Here is a 19842-nt window from a genome sequence, read left to right on the forward strand (position 1 = left end):
CTTTTTTTCTCCATTTATATTGATTTGTATGCTTCCCATGGACAGTTTCTTTTTTTACCATTTTTTTTCATGTTTAACTCAACATGCTGAGCACCACCTAAAAGGCTCAAACTAAATTATACCATCTATTAATTTGAAGTGTATTAATTGAACACTGTCTCCATTTCCCTTATAATTAAAACCAAATAGAGTGATGCAGGAATGAGTCTTACAACCCAGAAGTGAATTAGCATTTTAGCACTTCTAGTTCCCCCATCTAGAAGTTAATGGGTTTTTAGTTAAATGCCTGAAATATGGTCTGTGTTTAACGCAAACTTAAGAGATTTTAACGTTTTATTATATGATAATAAATACATCAGTAAATATCCCACTCATGAATTTTGAAGCCTTTATGTGTCTTAAAAAAGGCGGTTGCTAACAAGTGGCTAAATGAGACTACAAAACGTTCATTACAATCTTGTTGTGTATACTCACGCTCATGCGACCGTGCTGTAGTTTGTTTACAGCCTCGTTAGCTTCTTACTTCGGCCGATTGCACTTACACTTAAAAAATCATAAAAGTGATGTTTATTGGTGAAGATTATCTTACAGAACAAAATGTCAAAGTATCATAAATGTTTGTTTGCCACAGAGCTTATTTTCTGCAATAATCCAAAACCCAATGGAAAAATCCCATTGGCTTTTTGTCGAGGGAACCAAGGCGATTCTAACTTCCGGGTTGGCCTACAAAAATACGTCAACCTGTAGCACTCTATTATTATTTTTTTTCTGGAAGACTTCTGAGGAAATTACAGACATGCAGAAAAAAGTGTTAGCAAAATGTTTTAGGATTCAGCACAACAATACGCATACATGAAAGTCAGCCTGTGACTGTGTTGAAACAAACTTGAAATCAAACAACACAAGTTTATCCAATTTCTCGCACAGCTCAGTGACACAGCGCATCAAATCTGTCGGATACATCAGAGTATAAACATTTCCTTTCCTGTCGAGGTGCCGGTAAACTCCTTGATAAGAAGGTGACACCACATCACCATAACATCTCTCTGTTAATTGTCAGAGGATGTCAGCTGCGCAGATAAACAGCCTCCTGAAAAAGCATTGCTCCGTTTGCTTGGTTAATCTTGTATACTCAGCATTTTAGGTGCAGCTGAACTCAAAAGACTTTCAGACCTTTTTCACACTCTGTAAGGTGCAGTCTCACCAGGCTTAGTCAGCCATTTGTCTACCTCTAACTTCTTTCTCTTACATTATTGAGTGTGGAGACTGAGTTTCACGGCTAACTTGATGATGTTCCTGTATGTGCGTGTCATGTCTACAGCAACAGACTCATCCAGCCCTCCACCTGGTTTACATAATGATGCCAATAGCTTAAGTAGCGTTACTGTTTCCGTATTGATCCTCCCTCCTCAGGGTGGCCATCCCAAATTAGCAAATACTGTAGATCACAGCACCTTGTGAAGCAATTAATTTGGCCCGGGAGGATCTCTTTGTTCAGTGTATAGGTCTATGTGGGAATATAAATAAAGCGACTAATGTGAGTTATTATCATCATCTTAGAAGAAATTGATTCGCATGGTTTGCCAGAGCCCCGGGGCGTATGAGCTGTTTGGTGCCGGAGAATAAGAAGCAACATCATGCAGGAAGATAGGAAGAAGTACATGAATAATAATGAAACCATATGCCATATACACTGAATAGTGATGGCACCAAGTTATAAATTAGAGCTAGATAATAAGCCACATTTTTAAAGGCCCTACACGCACACAGGTGTTTTCAGTTTACCTGGGGATTATGTGAGTCACCGATCTCAACATACTGTACCAATAGGAGTGATAAAAGTTATTATCATGCCTTAACAGGTGCAACTAGAGGAGGAAAATGTCACATCTTGTACACACCTCCACTGTCCTGGAAAGAGGCCCAATCAGGCAAATATGTGAAAACACAACCATGGGTGTGTAACGCCTTTAAAATGATTGTGAATCTATTACTGACATAAATTACAGTTTTTAATAAATAACATATGATATAATTGAATTGAGAGTAGCCACAACAACTAATGGCATCCTTCTAGTAGGGGTGTAACGATCCATCCATCTGGATCGATATATCGATTCAATGATCTTAAGTTAAATCTTATCTTAAGTTATTAAGATATAAAACAGAGAAATGCAGCAAACCTTCACAATTGAAGTGCGGTGGCCAGCGAGCCTTTTTGTTTGTGTTCAAAACGTAACGTTTCATTCAGTTTTACTGTTAGAACGTGTTGCATTTAAGTTTCACATTCACAACACAGTAGGCGTAGTAGGCTCCTAATGATCCTCATCTATAGTGCTTATAGTGACCGATAATGCCTATTTAAAAGCCTGATAACGAATCGAATCAGGTGGCGAATGCCAGCGCATTTTTACTTGATAAACAACTTAAATGATAATTGAAAATATTGTAGATTAATTTTCTGATTGGATAGCGTGAATATTATGTGCTAATGTATTAAAAACAATTGTTCCATTTATTGTTATCAGGCTAAATGTGCCAATGATTTTGTGGTACAGATTTTAGATCCTATTGTTCAGCCATGTTCTATAATTATACAGTAGCTTATGTATATATTTATATATATATATATATATATAAATTGTGTTGTGTTGGAGGACATTCTGTGCAGTCTGTATGTGGGCTGTTAGGATGAAAGAGAAATGAGGAGTGACAGATGAAAAAGGTCATGAGCTGGACTCTAATGCCTCCTTTAACCCAGACAAGCCCAACGTTGCTGTTCTCTAAAGGTTGATGAACTCAATCCCTGGTGCCGTTTGACTGAAGATAAAGAGCAGCAGACTGTGTAAGGACCGGAGAACGGCCTGCTGGGACGGCTGGGTCCGCTGTGCTTCAGAGCAGAGAGAAAGTTTGATAGAGGCATCGCGAGCAAAAACCAGTGAGAGATTAGCACTAATGAGCTGTGACTCGGCTGTGGAGAGAGCGGACTGTTAATGACGCTCTGTTGTTCTGCCTCTCTCTGTTTCTCTCAGACACACATGTACATTCATCTATATGCACCAAGGGGGATTTAGTATACGAGCATCCTTCAGATTCAGCCTCTCTCCAGCCTGGCTTTTTGTTTTTGTCTGGGTTTTATTAAAACTGTTATCTGAACACATTTAAATCAGACAGCTGGAGCCGCAGATACCTGAGTTAGTTTCAATGAAATTGCCGAAGCAGCCGGATTATTATTATAGACGCTCTTAAGCCTAAGAAGGCTCTGAAAACCAAGCAAAAGGCAACACGGTGTCAGGCAGTGAGCTTTGTGAGCTCAGGCTTTGTCCTCTTTCACCTTCAGCATCTATACCAGAATGTTTTCCTGCAAATATGATCAATTATTGATGGAGGGAAACCAGCATGAAGGAGGCTGTCAGGGTGCATTTTTTTCATTGCTGCTTGACGGGGGGAAACCTTGTTTGGGGACAAAATGTGTGTTGCAGGTGTGTGTACGCTCATATTGTAAGTCTGAGTGTGAAAGAGTGGAAAAAATGCAGCAAGAGAGGAAGAAATGCAGAACAACATATCAGGAGACAAAATGTAATAAAATAAATGAGAGGAGGGGGTAAAAAAAAGGAAGCTGAGTCAGAGAGCAATAAAAAAAAGTAGCTGAGTAGAAAGAGAGAGGGAAATCATCACTGAGAGTGGACGACACTGTCTTGATGTCCACGGTGTTTAAAAGACTCCTTGACCCTTTTTAAAATTAATATTTTTGGGCCTTTCTTTGTGTCACAAGAAGTGACTCAAGCCCAGCAGTGCAGACAGGATGATAGAGGTGAAAACACAGATGTTTTTTGTTCCTGTTTATATTTATTTCCTTTATTCTTTCAGTTTTTCACAGACCCGTGTGCCAGCAGCCCCTGTCTCCATGGAAACTGCAGCCGGAGCGATGGCGGGGAGGAGGGGGAGCCGGCCTACACCTGCGAGTGCACCGAAGGTTACGAGGGGGAGAGGTGTGATCAGATCCTATTGGACCTGCCGGCCGCCGACTGGGACCCAGCCACCCCCTCCGCTCCTGAACTGGCCACCCCCGTCGCCTCCACCACCGCAGCCGCCACTCAGCCGCAACAGCCAACCACCGTCTCCTCCTCCACCACCACGCCGCCACCACCTCCCACCCTGCAGCCATGGCAACCCAAACCCGGCCAGAGGCTGTTGGTGGTGACGTGGGAGGCAGACAGGGTGAGATAACTTCCACTCTAAAACTTAAGCTCCTGGTGGGTTTATCTTTAAAATGTGTAACATATGTTATGTGTGTGTGCTGCAGGTGACGGAGGGTCTGCACTGTGTGAGTCCTGAGCTGTGTGAGCTGACGTCAGGAACTCTGACTCTGTCTTTGGAAGTGCCTGAAGAGACGGCTGTAAAGTAAGAGCAACTTTTATGACTGACTGCTATCCCCCTTAAAACACGGCTAGAGGGGCCCCGGGGTCAAAATGTAACTGTGGGCCCTTATTTACAGACTACAGGTGGCAGCTTCATCATATTTAGCCCAGAAACTAACCAATACTACTATTGTTGAACACTATGCTGCTACATTTCAATAGTAATTTGATTAAATTCACAGAGGAAAACACACCATATAAGCATATTATCAACTGAAATAATATAGGTATTAATATTAGAATTGGACACAGGGCCTGTTTTTTATCATTTATTTGTGTTTTAGTGGTACTTGATCCCTGGCAAATGTGCAATTAATCAAATTATAATTGCCCTAGGGATGCACTGATCCGACTTTTTCAGTCCCGATAACCGATAGCGATACCTGGGCTTTGGGTATCGGCAGATATCGAGTACCGATCCGCTACCAGTGTTTTATTGATAAGCTGTATGCTTCACTGTGTGGAAGTGAGTGGATCAGGCTTGACTTAAATATTGCTTTCCTTACTTCGTAAAACAAAGTGTAACAAATAAATACGGATATAAATTTGCTGAATTGTTATTTTTTATTAAAATAATAAATTTTCAGCAGCAACTTCAAAATTCGTTGAATTCTTCGTCATGATGCTTCTCAAGGTGCTTGATGAAGTCGAAACATTGGCTCTGCAGATATTGCAAGTAATCATAGAACTTGTTGGCATGAAATACCTCCAAACAGCTGACATGTTAGTTGTTAGCTCCCACAGCTAGGCAGTCTACCGGCATGCTGTTGACACATGACGTAGTACGCACACATGTAATCAGATGTAAACATAGAATTTAATTGAATAGATCAGCCCCATTGTCACCGATACCCGATCTAACTATTTGAGTCAGTATCGGCCCGATATCGGTATCTGATCAGTGCATCCCTCGTTGCCACACAGTGAACATGAAGGCCCAGAGGGCAGTTTGCCCAGTTGGTAATCCAGCCTTGCCTTAAAGGAATAGTCCAACAAAAATCCATATTTTGTGCATTAAATACGCACATGGGAATATTTTGCCTTCAGGGCTTTCTGCCAGAAATCTCCTTTAGGTTTAGGCAACAAACCTACTTGGTTAGGTTTAGGAAAAGATCATGGTTTGGGTTATAATAAACCCTTTCTGGCCTGAAGGCAAACTTCTACAATGTGCATCAAATACTCACTTCCTGTGAGCTTGAAGTCTGTAGCTTACTCCTCTGGATAAACAGTATTTATAGAAGTTTCCAATAACAACCGCAGAGTCATACCAAAAAACAACAACCCCAAAAAGTGTTGAAACACCTGTGTGGGTGTGCAGGGCCTTAAAAAGAATAGTCTAATACAAAAAGTAGTGTTAACACCAAATGAAAATCTTGTTTTGTTGACCTCCAGTTGATTAAGTTCTTACCTTATGTTGTATGTTGATACTAATGTAGTTTTTTTCACCAAGTGGGAGAGCAGAAATTACATTTATTTGAAATAAAATTGGGTACAAGGTTTGCTGATGTGAACAGTTTTTCCGTCTGCGCTGCTCGTAATTACAGAATGCAGCGTTACCTTAGTGATTAAAAGTGTACACAGGATGTGGTCACAGGTGACAGGATGTGGTCACAGGTGACAACAGACGTGAATCTTTCAACGAGAATAGGTCAGCGATATGGTGGTTTTCAGCTTGGAGTTAATTAAGGACACAAACGAACAGAATCTAACCTACAAACTGCCTTAATTATTAACTCTGCTTTTTGGCTCCTAATCAACCAGAATAACAACAAAGCATGCTGTACAGTATACTGTCTGCGTAATCACTATAATGAAAAAAATACAATAGAACTTACTTTGCACAGCATTTTATCTGCATATCTTCCATGCAGCAACTTTTGTTGGCAACATAACATACAGTAGCTTGTAGCTTTTGTAACTAATAACCTTCCATTTGAATGTCTTCATGACCCACCTGGGACCTGAGACGCTGTGTTACCTGTATTACACCACTCCAGGTGGACTCCCATCTTTTTGGAGCATGTTTGCTCCCAAACAGAATTACAATGGCTCGGTAAATACGGGTCAGTGAATAATGCGGAGGCAACGGTCAAGGTGAATGTTGGATGTCCTTGATGTTGCCGCTCATTATACATTGTAGGCACGACTCCGGAGCCTGATCACCATCGCAGACTGGGAGCCGCGAGTTAATCAACTGCTGCTGCTTTGTTTTCATACTGTAGCTCATAATTACGCACAACACCTGAGCGCAGGCAGTGAAGGACACTTATGTACAAACACACATGCACCACTTGGAAATGAAGCAGGGATCCAAAAGTGACATCGATTTCGAGGCTGATAATAATGTAATAAAGCTCTTGTATCTTGTGCATACAAGCGTTTAATCTAACAATATATCAACACTGATGATGAGTGTCACTCATGAGAATATTAATGGTTTCAAATAGTAGTTTAATTAATCTCATTAAGTTCATAATAACTGACAAAAATCAACTTTAATAAGTAAAAGAAATGAGATGAAAATACCAACAAAGTAGAATTAAACGAAGCCTTCCACTTTCCTAACACACAAATAACTATATTAAATACCAAAATGGCTCATTTCAGCTTGAAGTAGCAGCAGTAGTTCCCCAGATATCTGAGCTGCCCGTGTCGTCCCTCGGGCTGAGCCCAGACACCCTGCAAAGGAAAACTCATTTCAGCTGCTAGTAGTCTGTCCACCATCTTATTATGTCGGTCACTGCTCATAGCTTCACCTTCAGGCTCCGCTCCCTCTTCACCTCAACATTTTGAGACGGCCGATCCACCTGTGACGCTCCGACGTGCCCTCAACTCATGAACACGACCTAAAACATGTCCTTTTATATCCTGAGCTGACTTTTCTGAAGAGTCAAGTTTTCTCTTTTATGTAGTGATGTTACGTGCTGTGCTGAGGCTTCAGAGCGTGTCGAGTAATCCAGGAAGGATTGTTTTTTAGCTATGCAAGCAGTCATTAAAACAGATGCACAGAGGCTGAGTGGACAATCACCGATTTTTTGTTAATATGAGAATGATTATTTCAGATGTGGGAGTGAGGTTAGAGCCTCATTGAAACTGCTGAGTGTCTCTCTTACAGCCCCGGTTGACTCTCCTTCATGAGCTGGTGTGGTAACTCAGCTCGGCTCTGGTGTTTCGCGTCTCCTCAGCCGGCTGGCAGCTGTTGGAGCTCAGTGTCTCTGGCAGGAAACATGGCCTGCATTGTTCTTCTCTCTCTGCCCAGCAGGAGCCTGGCTGCTCTGTTCTCATGTTTACAGATACAGTCATGATCATCCTTTTGGCTCCACGATCCTCAGCCACATAAGGCATCCGGATAGAGGGAAACAATACCATTTGGGCTGGTGTGGATGAATTATTTGTAATAAGGATTGTTTGTTCATTTGTGGCTCAGGAGGTAGAGCGGGTCGTCCACCAATTTGAAGGTCGGCGGTTCGATCAAGGGCAAGATATTGAACCCCAAATTGCTGGCGAAGGCTGTTCCATCGGTGTGTGAATGAGTATTTAGATTAGATCCTGATGGGCACTTTGCAGGCAGCCTCTGATATCAGTGTATGAACGTATGTGTGAATGGGTGAATGTTGTCATGTAGTGTGAAACACTTTGAGTGTTTGGAAGACTAGAAAAGCACTATATAAATACAAGTCCACTTACCATTTGAGATGTATCCAGTATTAGCTGCATTAGAGGTTTTAGAGGTAAGTAAATACCCTTAATCATCCATTTGACAACCCGGGTGTCTGCGCTAGAAGAAAGCTTATGTAGTTCCCAGAACGGAAAGGGTTCATCTCATGGGGAGCATGAATGTGGTCATTACATTTCATGGCTACCTGCCCATTTCATTTCGATAAGTCTGATCGCTTCTTCATGGCAGTGTATTTATTACCTCGCAGCAAGGTTATAATGGTTTGGATTTTTCAGTTAGTTTTTAATCTTATTTTTGTTTTGACTTTTCGATATCATGCCTCCTTTTTTCGGTGAACTGAAATTAATTTACATTAATTTTTATTCATTATTTTTTATTAGTTTTTTTAACCAGGCAATATCATTTCAGTTTAGTTTTTTCGAAAAGGATATATTTATTTTCAGTGCTTTTTTTATTTTAGTTTACTATAATAACCCTGCCTTGCAGCAGCATTAAATGCGGAGAGCAATTTTGTAATCAGTATATTCTAATATAGTATCAATACAAAATGAGCCACGTTTGAGTATGAAAATGCCCATCCACACTTTGTTTGCATTCTCCATTCATCTCTCTCCATGTTGTCTCTCAGTTGGTCTGCCTGGGTTTTCACTATTTTGTACAAATTGTCTGAGGTCCTGATGAATGATGGCCTCCGACCACACTTGCTGTACTTCACAACTCGTGTTGATGAGGGTCACAAGAAGCAACATCACCCCCGCTGAGTCAAACCACTAACAGCCATTACTCACCAGACCTGACCACGATGCCAGGCTGGACTAACAAACAGGAGGATCGTCCTTTAATCATCAGTCCTGGGGTCAAACACGGGACAAAACTTCTTATTTCGACTGCAATAAGGATTAGAAGAAGTAGAGAAGTTCACAAAGAGGATTAGTTCATTTATCTTTCATGCTGAATTTGTTGACATTTTAATGCTGTTTAATATGCCAGGCAAGATGAATCAAGTGTTTACCGGATGCACAAAATAATAATGATGCAGTTTGTGGATTGAACTGTCACCATTTAAAAAGGGATCATCATGACAATCACTATAAATTTGTCATTTTTGCCAATAATCATATTCTCCTCTCTTCTCTTCTCTTCTCTTCTCTTCTCTTCTCTTCTCTTCTCTTCTCTTCTCTTGCCTCTATGTCCTCACCCTCCATCCTTCCCTCCCCTGCTTTGTCTCTCCATCTAGGGTGGTGGTCAATGCCAGTGGAGCTCCGGTGCTGTGGCGTGTGAGTGACGAGGGTTTCCTCCGTTCCTCCATTTTGAACGGCACCACGATGTGGTTCCTGCAGGCCCCTGATGGTCTGGTGGTGCCAGACCACTCGCTGCCTCTGGGACAGAACTACTTCCTCAGTAAGATCTCATGCATACAAACATATGAACCAGTTTTCAACAGCTTGTATTCATAGCAGTCAGTGCTTGAATTGGACTGAAAAAGGTGCCAGTACCCTAATTCAGCAGTTGCATGACATGATCATCACAATCAATATTTATATTTGTGCGCATATCTTGGTAATATATCCCAATTCAAATGTGTTTTTGTGTTTTAATGTAGTTAATTTCCTACAAAATGACATTCCCATTAATGCTGTCAATCGATTCGAATAATTAATCGCGATTAATCGCATGATTGTCCGTAGTTAATCGGGATTTATAGGTCTCTTGGGTGAAAGTGTGGTGTTTTTTGTGTTTTTGTACTCAGTACTGGTGAGTACCGGCCCATTTCAGACCCTGATATCAATTCTACTTTATCGTATTGTAAACAAATGGGCAAGAGGCTGTTTACTAAAGTTCATTAGCTAAAGTGAAATCCTGAATCGTACCTACAATGAATCATAATTATTCTTTAATTATCTCTGTTTTTATCATTTAATTAGTATGATCGTTCATCCAACAACCACAGAGAAGCTAAACAGGAAACATTTTTTTGAAATACCTCCAAATAGCTCATTTACAACTGAGCCAAAACATTTGAGGATTAATGAATTTAAATGGATTGTATTTACAGCGTTTATTCCTGACATGACATTGGGGAGAATCGCATAATATTTGCATATACGAGTCAGAATAATATATTTGCATATTGAAAAAAACAACAACAGATATTTATGCTGATATCCCATCTGTATTTAAATACTGAGCTTCACACACACACAGATTTTGTTAAAGAGAAGTCACACGATTGTGCCAAAATGTGGTGTGAGCTGCAGCGGGTAATTAGAGTCTCACTCTTTGACTGAAAGGCTGGTAGACCTCTGTGTGTGCTCAACATACCTGATGCTGTTTCACTGTCTTCTGACCTTGACATGTCTTATAACTCTGGCAGCACAGCATCTGCAATGCCAGAGAGAGAGAGAGAGAGAGAGAGGGGCAGAGAGAGAGAGGGGGAGTTGACATTGGGGAGTTAAATCAGAGGGGTGGGAGGATAATGGAGGGTGGGAGAGTCAGATAAGGAGGGAGAAAGAAGAGATGGCAAGACAGAAAGGGATTAGAGAGGACAGAGGATGCAGAAGGAGGGAAGAATGAAGGTCAAACTGCAAGAGGAAGATGCATGCAAAGCATCAGTAAGGAGGGAGGAGCGGTGACATTGCATTTCCCTCCTCACACGTCACTGTGTCTGAATGTGATGGAGCGGTGACTCTGCAGGTCCAACGTTCGATGTCATTGGGCTGACGACCATTTGGTCAGGGGTGACAGATAAGCACGAGTCGTTCTGTCGACCCTCTCATTGGCCGAGGAGATTACATCGTCAAAGTCTTGTCATGGGTGGACTCGCAGCTCATTGGCTCAGATCAGACTCTTAAAAATGGCAGTTAATATTCGCTATGAGGCTATTTTTATCCAAGTGGCCATGACGCTGTCAGCTTTGATTGAAGATATAATAAGAGATGCTCTGAACTTCTAGACCCAGAGACAAGACGGAGAGGCATGCGCTCTATTTTAGTCACGATGAAGAGCTGCCTGCATCAGTCAGTCTTAGCACTTATAGCCACATTATTGTTTTGGCAGCGAGGTGTACTTTACTGGCAAAGAGTCATTAACAATATGTCATAAAACATCTGTTAACAAGACTAAGAGTCATGCTAGCTGCTCTGTGAGGCTGACGTTAGCTAAATGCCAAAATGCTCACAATGATAAAACTAACATACTGATATTTAGGAGCTACATGCTGCGTCCGAAATGCATGCTACGCACTACATACTCGTTCAACATACTTTTGTGTGAATAAACAGTTGTAGGCCTATGTATCTTTTCGGACGCACTGAACTGTAATTACCACGTCACTTCCTGAGAGCCTCCTTGCCGGTTGGAGACACGTAACCATGGTAACCCATACCAACCTCATGTGAGCAAATTATGATTTGTGAGAAGAAATAGTCTGAACTAATTTAAAAAATATATGACGCCTTATAGCATTATTGACGTTCCCTGCTGTCACAATGACAATTAACATTGTTGGTACTACTGCATTGCATTATGGGATATTTATGCCAGTGTAATGTCCAGTGTTTGCATACTATAATATTTCACAGGAAGTAGTATGCAATTCGCGTACTGTTGGTTTCATACTAAGGTTTTGGACATACTAAAAAATCTCACATACTCTTTTGGCGTACTAAGTAGCAAGTTTAGTATGGAATTTTGGACGCAACCATAATGTTTTATCGTGTTCACCATCTTAGTTTAGCATGCTAACATTTGCTAATCAGCACTATCACAATGTCCAGTTGAGGCTGATAAGAATGTCATTAGTTAAGCAGGTATTTAGTCATAAACCAAAGTAATGAAACCTGATGATACATGAAAAGTCTGGGGTTCACCAAAGTTATGACAATTCATCGTGAGAGTAACATTAATTACCCAAATTTCATGCCGTTTCTTTCAATAGTTGCAAAGTCTTTCACTCAAAACCACAAACGTCAGCCTCATGGTGCCGCTAGAGGAGAATTCAGGGGATTATCAGAGTCAATAGAATCCATCCTCTGACAAACATGAATGTTTGTACAAAATTTCACGGCAATCCATCCAATAGTTGTTGAGAAAGTGGTGGACCAACCAACAGACCAGCATCCCTAGAGCCACGCCGCTAGCTAAAAACAAATCACATTACAAAATGCTGTCTGATTGCAAATTATTCTAAACCTCTCGAGCATTAAGTCACATTTTCTCTACAAAGACGTGAGGATTATTTATTTAATTACATCTGCCAATGCGGTACATATTTTTGAAATGTAATGACTGAATGAATAAAAACACTGCATGAATACTGTAGTTTAAAATTCCCTCAACTCTTCTGTGATAGGTGTGTTGCGTGTGGGCGCCCCCACAGCCCCAGAGGTCACCCTGCGTCTCAACCTGACGGTGAAAGCCAGCAGCTGCGTGGAGCCCGGCAGCAGCTTCAGTGACCCACAGTGCTCCGGGAAAGGCAAATGTATCACGCAGCCCTCTGAGGTGAGAAATAATCGTTCTTCTTATCGAGACACCATTTGAGCTTTAGTGTGAATGAAGCTGGAGAAAATTTGTTTCATCTAAAAAACACATTGGAAAAAATAAACGGTTTTGTCTCACTGCAACGATATATATATATATATACACTCACCGGCCACTTTATTAGGCACACCTGTTCAATTGCTTGTTAACACAAATGGCTAATCAGCCAGTCACATGGCAGCAACTCAATGCATTTAGGCATCTAGACGTGGTGAAGATGACTTGCTGAAGTTCAAACCGAGCATCAGAATGGGGAAGAAAGGGGATTTAAGTGACTTTGAATGTGGCATGGTTGTTGGTGCCAGACGGGCTGGTCTGAGTATTTAAAAAACTGCTGATCTACTGGGATTTTCACGCACAACCATCTCTAGGGTTTACAGAGAATGGTCCGAAAAAGAGAAAATATCCAGTGAGCGGCAGTTGTGTGGATGGAAATGCCTTGTTGATGTCAGAGGTCAGAGGAGAATGGGCAGAGTGGTTCGAGATGATAGAAAGGCAACAGTAACTCAAATAACCACTCGTTACAACCAAGGTATGCAGAATACCATCTCTGAACGCACAACACGTCCAACCTTGAAACAGATGGGCTGCAGCAGCAGAAGACCACCCGGTACTAGCAAGGTGTACCTAATAAAGTGGCCGGTGAGTGTGTGTATATATATATATATAGTATTTACTGATGCACATTGGATGTAATGAATGAAATTCAGAAAAGAGAAACTAAGAACATCTGTCTCCACATTAAATCATCTGTTGAGTTATGCATTTGTGTTTTAGAAAGTAACCGCTGTGAAACAATCAGAAAATAACTTCTTTCTCTGATTCACAGCATCACCGCGCTGTCTCCCTCTTCTAACGTTACCGCTCACCCTTGCAATCTCTCTTTTTCACTCCGTCTTTTTAAAATGAGGCGGGAAGCCTATAAATCAAAGAAAAATGTTCTCCCCTTGTCCTAAAATGATCCTAAATCAATACTAGAGTACTTCCTTATTTTATGAATGAAGCGGTACAGTTGAAGCAGCGGCGCTGTGTGTGTGTTTGACCAGTCAGCAACGGTCATCCCTGCAACCTCCACCCAGAAAGTTCCTGTATTTTCAGAAAGTACTACCCCCTCAACCAGGGCCTTTTTACCCCCCAAAATGGAACTTAATTTAGACCATGGTCCTCAAATGAGTTCCTCAAAAGGTTCCTAGTTCCAGTGAACATGTCTGCGGTGGAAACGAGGTTTTAGTAACACAATAATTGTGCAACTGCAAAATAAGCAAAAGCACAGTTTGCATATTATTATAACCCGACATTATCGCTGCAACTGCAGCATTGTGTCTAGTGATGCAAGCGCCTTTTGATCATTATTCACAAAAGTATAGCAGAAAAAAATACTTCTCCCTGGGTTTGACTTAGCAGAGAACAATGCAGCGCACAACAGAAAACTAAAGAACACAACGCAATGCCACAAATTACAGCAGTGCAACTTTATCAACTTTTAATAGTGGAGATTTACAGTTTCTTTCATTATATGATCAGAAATGCATGCGGGTATACTGTATACGGTCTGGTATAGCAGCACCCTTGAAGACAGAGAAAAACAGATTTAGTGGTAGTGACTCTCACTGGACATGCTAAAAAATTGTGTTGAAAAAAAGGGTGTTGTTGCAGAGAGCATTTCATGGTTTCTCTCTTTAAACTCAGTTTCTCATTATCTCTTGCTTCGCTGTTTGAGACAATCAAACTGTGTCACTGCAGCTTGTTATTGCATTGTTATGTTACTGAATTATTTTACAATCTGCAATCTCATTATTTCTGTTTCACAAGTCTTTCTTCCTTTCATCGCTATCCTCCCGTCGTTTCCTCTTCAAGGCTCATTGATTTGACACGTGAAGTGTGTGTGTGTGTGTGTGTGTGTTTTGCAGAGCACTTTCTTCTGTGAGTGTGAGGACGGCTACACTGGAATCTTCTGTGAGGAATTCGACGCCTGCCACCGCCGACCTTGTCGCAGCAATGGCACCTGCACCGACGTTAGACAGGGAGGTGAAGGACGCAACTTCACATGCACCTGCCCACCAGGTGTGTGTGTGTGTGTACTTTATGCTGGTGACACAGCTTTATACATGTGTGTATATATAAGGCTTTGTGAAGAGTCTCAGCCTGACTGTGAGGTCTTGGTTGGTTTGATTAGAGCTGCGCAGATGTAAAAACTGAAAGCATCTCTCTTTGTTTTAGAAAATCTCTAAATAAGAGCTCAGGAACAGAGATGAGATCGTATTGAACCTTTGACCTTGTCAGATTTATTTTAGGCCTCTGGTAGGAAGGTAAATGTCGGAGGTGACCACTGATTGCCTGTCACTCCCCATTAGGGGAACTGTGCTAACAAGCCCTGTGTGAGCAGCTCATGAGAAAAACTGAAAAGGAAAAACGACGCAGACAGAGAATAATCCGTCAATTTAGAAGGTGGCTCAAATTCTGTGGACATTAATGACTTATTTACATAATTCTGTATTTCTATATTAGGATCCCCATTAGCTGTTACTCTTCATGGGGTTCACACAAAAATCTACAGCATTATAGACAACAGACAAACATTTACATGCAAGTGAAAAATAACAAAAACTCAAACTGTTTAATTCTTGTCACTACGTGCTTGTGTAATAAAGTTGGCTTTGTTTTGCTCTATCTGTATCTTAACCCTCATCCTCAGACACAGATATCCCGACTTTCCTAAAATAATAATAATCTTTTTTTTCTCCAGATGACATTAATTACTTAACTAATAATGTTTTGAGAAGAAGTAAGCTAACATTCTGCTATGATGGTTGTTTGTTACAGTAGTTTATTCTTTGGTCCCCAGTCGGTAGTCCTTGTATGTTACATAGGTTATAGGATGAGGGTTAAACAGATCACTTTTAGCTGCATTTGACCGAATATAATGAAATAAATCAAGTAGTCTGATTATAAACTGTGTGTTTATCAGGTTATGAAGGGGAGCGCTGCCAGTTGCTGGTTGACCACTGCCTCGCTCAGCCCTGCAAGAATGGAGCCACTTGCTTCAGCAGCCTGGCCGGGCCCAGATGCTACTGTCCCGAAGGTAGGGACCCAGTTTATTGATTGATTGTTTTTTATACTTGCACCTTTATTGATATTTTATAGTCGCACTCTATATGTTTGCACCCTTTCCTACTTTGTACCGCAACTGCTAGTATCGTATTGTATTGTATCGTATCATATGTTATCGAATCAAATCGTGTCGTGTCGTGTCGTATCATATCATATCATATGTTATAGTATCCAGTCAAATCGTATAGTATCGTATCATATCTTATTGTATGTTATCGTATTGAATTGTATCGTATCTTATCAAGATACCACAGACCATATTGTAGCAACCCCTGCACTCTGCCAAGACTTCCTAACATTTTTTATTGATAAGATCACTGCTCTGAGGTCCTCCTGAGGCCACAGACCCTTCTGTTTCTCCTCTGTGCCTGGTGGTCTTTGATCGGTTTGAGCCTGCATCATTTTCCTCATTAGCAGAGGTAGTGCATCATCTGCGGCCTACAAACTGCCCCTCAGACAGCATCCCTTCTCAGCTGCTAAAAGACGTTTTTAACACTGTTGTGTCATGTATTCTTAAAGTGATGAACACTTCCCTGTTATCAGGGTGTGTTCCAGCTGCTTTTAAACATGCTGTTGTGCAGCCTCTTATCGTATCGTGTCGTATATTATCGTATCGTATCGTATATTATCTTATCGTATATTATCTTATCGTACCGTAATGTATCGTATCGTATTGTATCGTATTGCATTGCATCGCATTGCATCGCATCATATTGTATCGTATCGATCACTGGTGTGTGCCATAAATAAATGCTTTGTGTGTGTTAAGAATAGAGCTGAGTGCATGGTATTATAATTTTTAAATGTTAAGTCATCTGTTTTGAAAGAAATCAACTGGACATTTTAGAAGGAAATTAACAATAATTAATAGATATACACGACACGAGCATCTCTCCCAAAAATCCCTCTCTAACAGCTTCTGATGTTTGTGTTTCTTTGTGGAAAAAAAGGGGGGAAATATAGACAGAAATTGTGAGAATCCTGCAATAGTGTGTGTATTTTTCAGCTGTCTGGTTCAAGTTATTATACAGTCTTGTGCGTCTGCTGCGTGTTTAACGGTATCTGTGCCACTGAGATGCTTAATTTAAACCTTCCTCCTCTACTCTAATTAGTCTTCATAGCCTCAGCGACCTGCATCAGCCTCTCCAGGGAAATCTGTGACCGCAAAACTTCTGCCGAAGCAGCGTTTCTCAACAAGAGCGCACTAGTTTGCGATTAACATCATACACCATGTACCGGTGTATTCACACACACACGTACAAAATACAGGGAAAACATTAGGTAACAATGGACCTGGCCTCATAAATAAAGAGACAGCAGATGGATGTAAAAGCTGGCGAGAAGGCTGTTTCATTGTTCCAGGTACAGCTCCCAGCAGTCGGTTCACTCACGCTACAACTCCTGACTGTATTGTTAATCTGCTGCTGACTAAAAGACAAGCTCTCCAATGAGGAAAGGAATTCATAATCCACCTCTTGTGTAGTTATTTTTATTATATGAGAGAAACGGCGGTGAGAAACACAGCAGCACCTCTTAATTGGTGCGAGAAACTTTCATGATGTGTCTCAGGGAACTTTTTGACAAATTAACATGTAACACTGCATTGGACGGTTTTCTGTTTAATCAATTGTTAGAGACTAAAAGAACATTTATGAAATCATAAAAGTCTTTTTCACAGAAGATATTTTGAGATGTCACAGTAGGAAAAACAGGTGTACCCTAAATATTAAAATAATGATGTCTTAAATCCGTTTAGCTGCTTCAGTGTCAGGGTCATGGTGTTTTGCATGCTAGCTCCCTGTCATGGCTGAATGTGACACTTGAAAAGAACAGAGCCATCCTTTGTGTTATTAGTTATTAGCCTTTTTTACTATGACATGAATAGATGTCTGCTGTGAAATAATTCAACATAACAAAACATGACAACATAATCCACATTTCTCTCATAAATACTGCAAATATCAATAATAATCATTATTTTCTTAGTTTCATATGATACCAGTATCTTCACTCTAGCTTTAAAACTGAGCCTGCTACAACCTAAAATTGGTTAAAGAAACTAGTGGCGTTAGAACAAATTTGCGTTAAGGTGTTATTATCACATTAACTTTGACAGCCCTAATATAAATGTGACTTGTCTAGACTGGACAGCGAAAAACCAACAAAATTAACTTCCCTCCCTTATCTGCGGGGGCGTTTGTATTCAACCATAAAGAGATGCATTTCCTTGCGTTGAACACTAGGGGGCGTAATCCGTGCACTATAATGATTTACGTACACAAAACAAAACTCTGTGGAAACGAGGCGTAATGGGGAAAAAATGGAAGAAACCTCTGGAAGAGTAAATTGAGGAGTGATTCCTCTAATAATAATAATAAAATAGAAAAACTTAGAGATGAGCAGGAATATAATTGACCAGAAAAAAGAACAGCTCCACTCATACAAACTCAAAATTGGAAATCGATAGAAAAGGATGTTTCAGTATAGGACACGCTGTTTAACAAATGATCGATCAATAACACTCGCACACCCCTGCAGGGAAATCACACTCTGCATACAGAAAAAATCCTGTTTTCATAAATCTGTTCATGCAGTCACATTGTGCGTCATGGGGACGGGTTAGGGTGAGGTCAGGTTGAGGTAAAGGTTTATGTGACTGTTAAACGACACCACTGCATCATTTGTATGTTCTAAGATGAAAATCAGAAAAAGAAGTGTTTATTGTAAAGGTTGGGGTAGGACTCCAGGCAGTGAGTCATTTTAACGTCCTCCTTAAAGTGACAACAACACGTCTGTGTGTGTTAGAGAAGCACACAGAGATGAAGAGAGATGTGCATCCATACTGATGAACACATCAGAGGAGGAAGATTTTAATGTCTATTTGAATACACAGCCTCCGGGCAAATAATCAAAAGTATATTTTTCCTCCAGAGTGATTTTTTTTTTGACGTGGATCCTGTATAAGAGAGCATTTCATCTTGCATCAAAAAAGGATTTCATTAATGCTGTACGTATCTTTTGTGTGAAACCTCTCAGTATGTAGAACAGGGAGAGATAACAAAGAGAAAGGAGAATACAAAGTTTGTATAAGTTTGTTGTTCCTCCTGCATTCATTTGTCTCTTTTGTTCGGAGGAGGTCACAATTTCTTTTCAGTCTGTTCGCTCGTGTTTCTCAACAACAGAAAAGAGTAGGATGCTTTACAGTATAAATGGTAATTAGGACTTCATTTGTACAGTAGTGGCCTCCACAGGTAAAGAAATGTAAGCACACTCAAACGGCCAAATGAACATTCACAGAGACACAGATACACATCTGCCCTCCTAGCCCATAAATCACCTCCAAGTTGTCTTCTAATGTTCCTGCACAGACAGAAGCAATAAAATAAAATGATGGATGGCGTGACGGCTGTAGCAGATGTCATCAGAGATGCATCAACTCTCTGTGATCACTGAGAGCAAAAGCTGCATTTTTATTTGCTTCATCACAAGGGAGGCAGGGAGGTTTAAATAGATTCACCCTGCAGGGATAGAAGGTAATATTTTCACCCGTTTGTTTCCCCTTCAGCAGCATATCTCAAAAAAAAAATAACATAGATAGAGAGAAATAACAACTAAATGGACTATAGGATGTCAACTTAAAGGGACAGTGTGTAACATTTCATGGGATAATGATGGAATATAATATTCATAACTATGTTTCCATTAGTGTATTATCAGCTGAAACTAAGAATTGTTGTGTTTTCGTTAGCTTAGAATGAGCCCTTCATATCTACATAGGAGCAGGTCCTCTCCACGGAGTCCACCATGTTGCGCCACCATGTTTCTACTGTAGCCCAGCACGGACAAACCAAACTCTGAGAGAGCCTTTCACATTTTTATGTTACCTGAAGGCCACCGTAGTTCTCCGACACGCTTGTGAAACTGCGGTAACGTGAATCAGATAGAGCAAAAACGTGGTGCCACCAGCCGCCGTCTGACTTCCGTTGCTCCTAAAGTAGTGTTATTATTAGAGATGTTCCAATACCATTTTTTCCTTCCTGAAGGAAATTGATACCTGAACTCGTGGTATCGGCTGATACCGAATACTGATCC

General features: G+C 40.7%; 1 protein-coding gene across 1 annotated transcript in view; it reads left to right on the top strand.

Moving 5' to 3' along the window:
• The window catches only part of dner (delta/notch-like EGF repeat containing), a 63301-nt gene that overhangs the window by 29846 nt on the left and 13613 nt on the right, over nt 1-19842 (top strand). The window contains exons 2-7 of the mRNA XM_037774983.1: nt 3871-4221; nt 4307-4404; nt 9338-9501; nt 12452-12600; nt 14550-14703; nt 15608-15721. Of these exons, the coding sequence (XP_037630911.1) occupies nt 3871-4221; nt 4307-4404; nt 9338-9501; nt 12452-12600; nt 14550-14703; nt 15608-15721 (1030 nt within the window). The remainder of the gene's footprint in view (nt 1-3870; nt 4222-4306; nt 4405-9337; nt 9502-12451; nt 12601-14549; nt 14704-15607; nt 15722-19842) is intronic.

Source organism: Sebastes umbrosus, chromosome 7, assembly GCF_015220745.1.
Source record: "Sebastes umbrosus isolate fSebUmb1 chromosome 7, fSebUmb1.pri, whole genome shotgun sequence".
Classification (NCBI taxonomy): Eukaryota; Metazoa; Chordata; class Actinopteri; order Perciformes; family Sebastidae; genus Sebastes; species Sebastes umbrosus.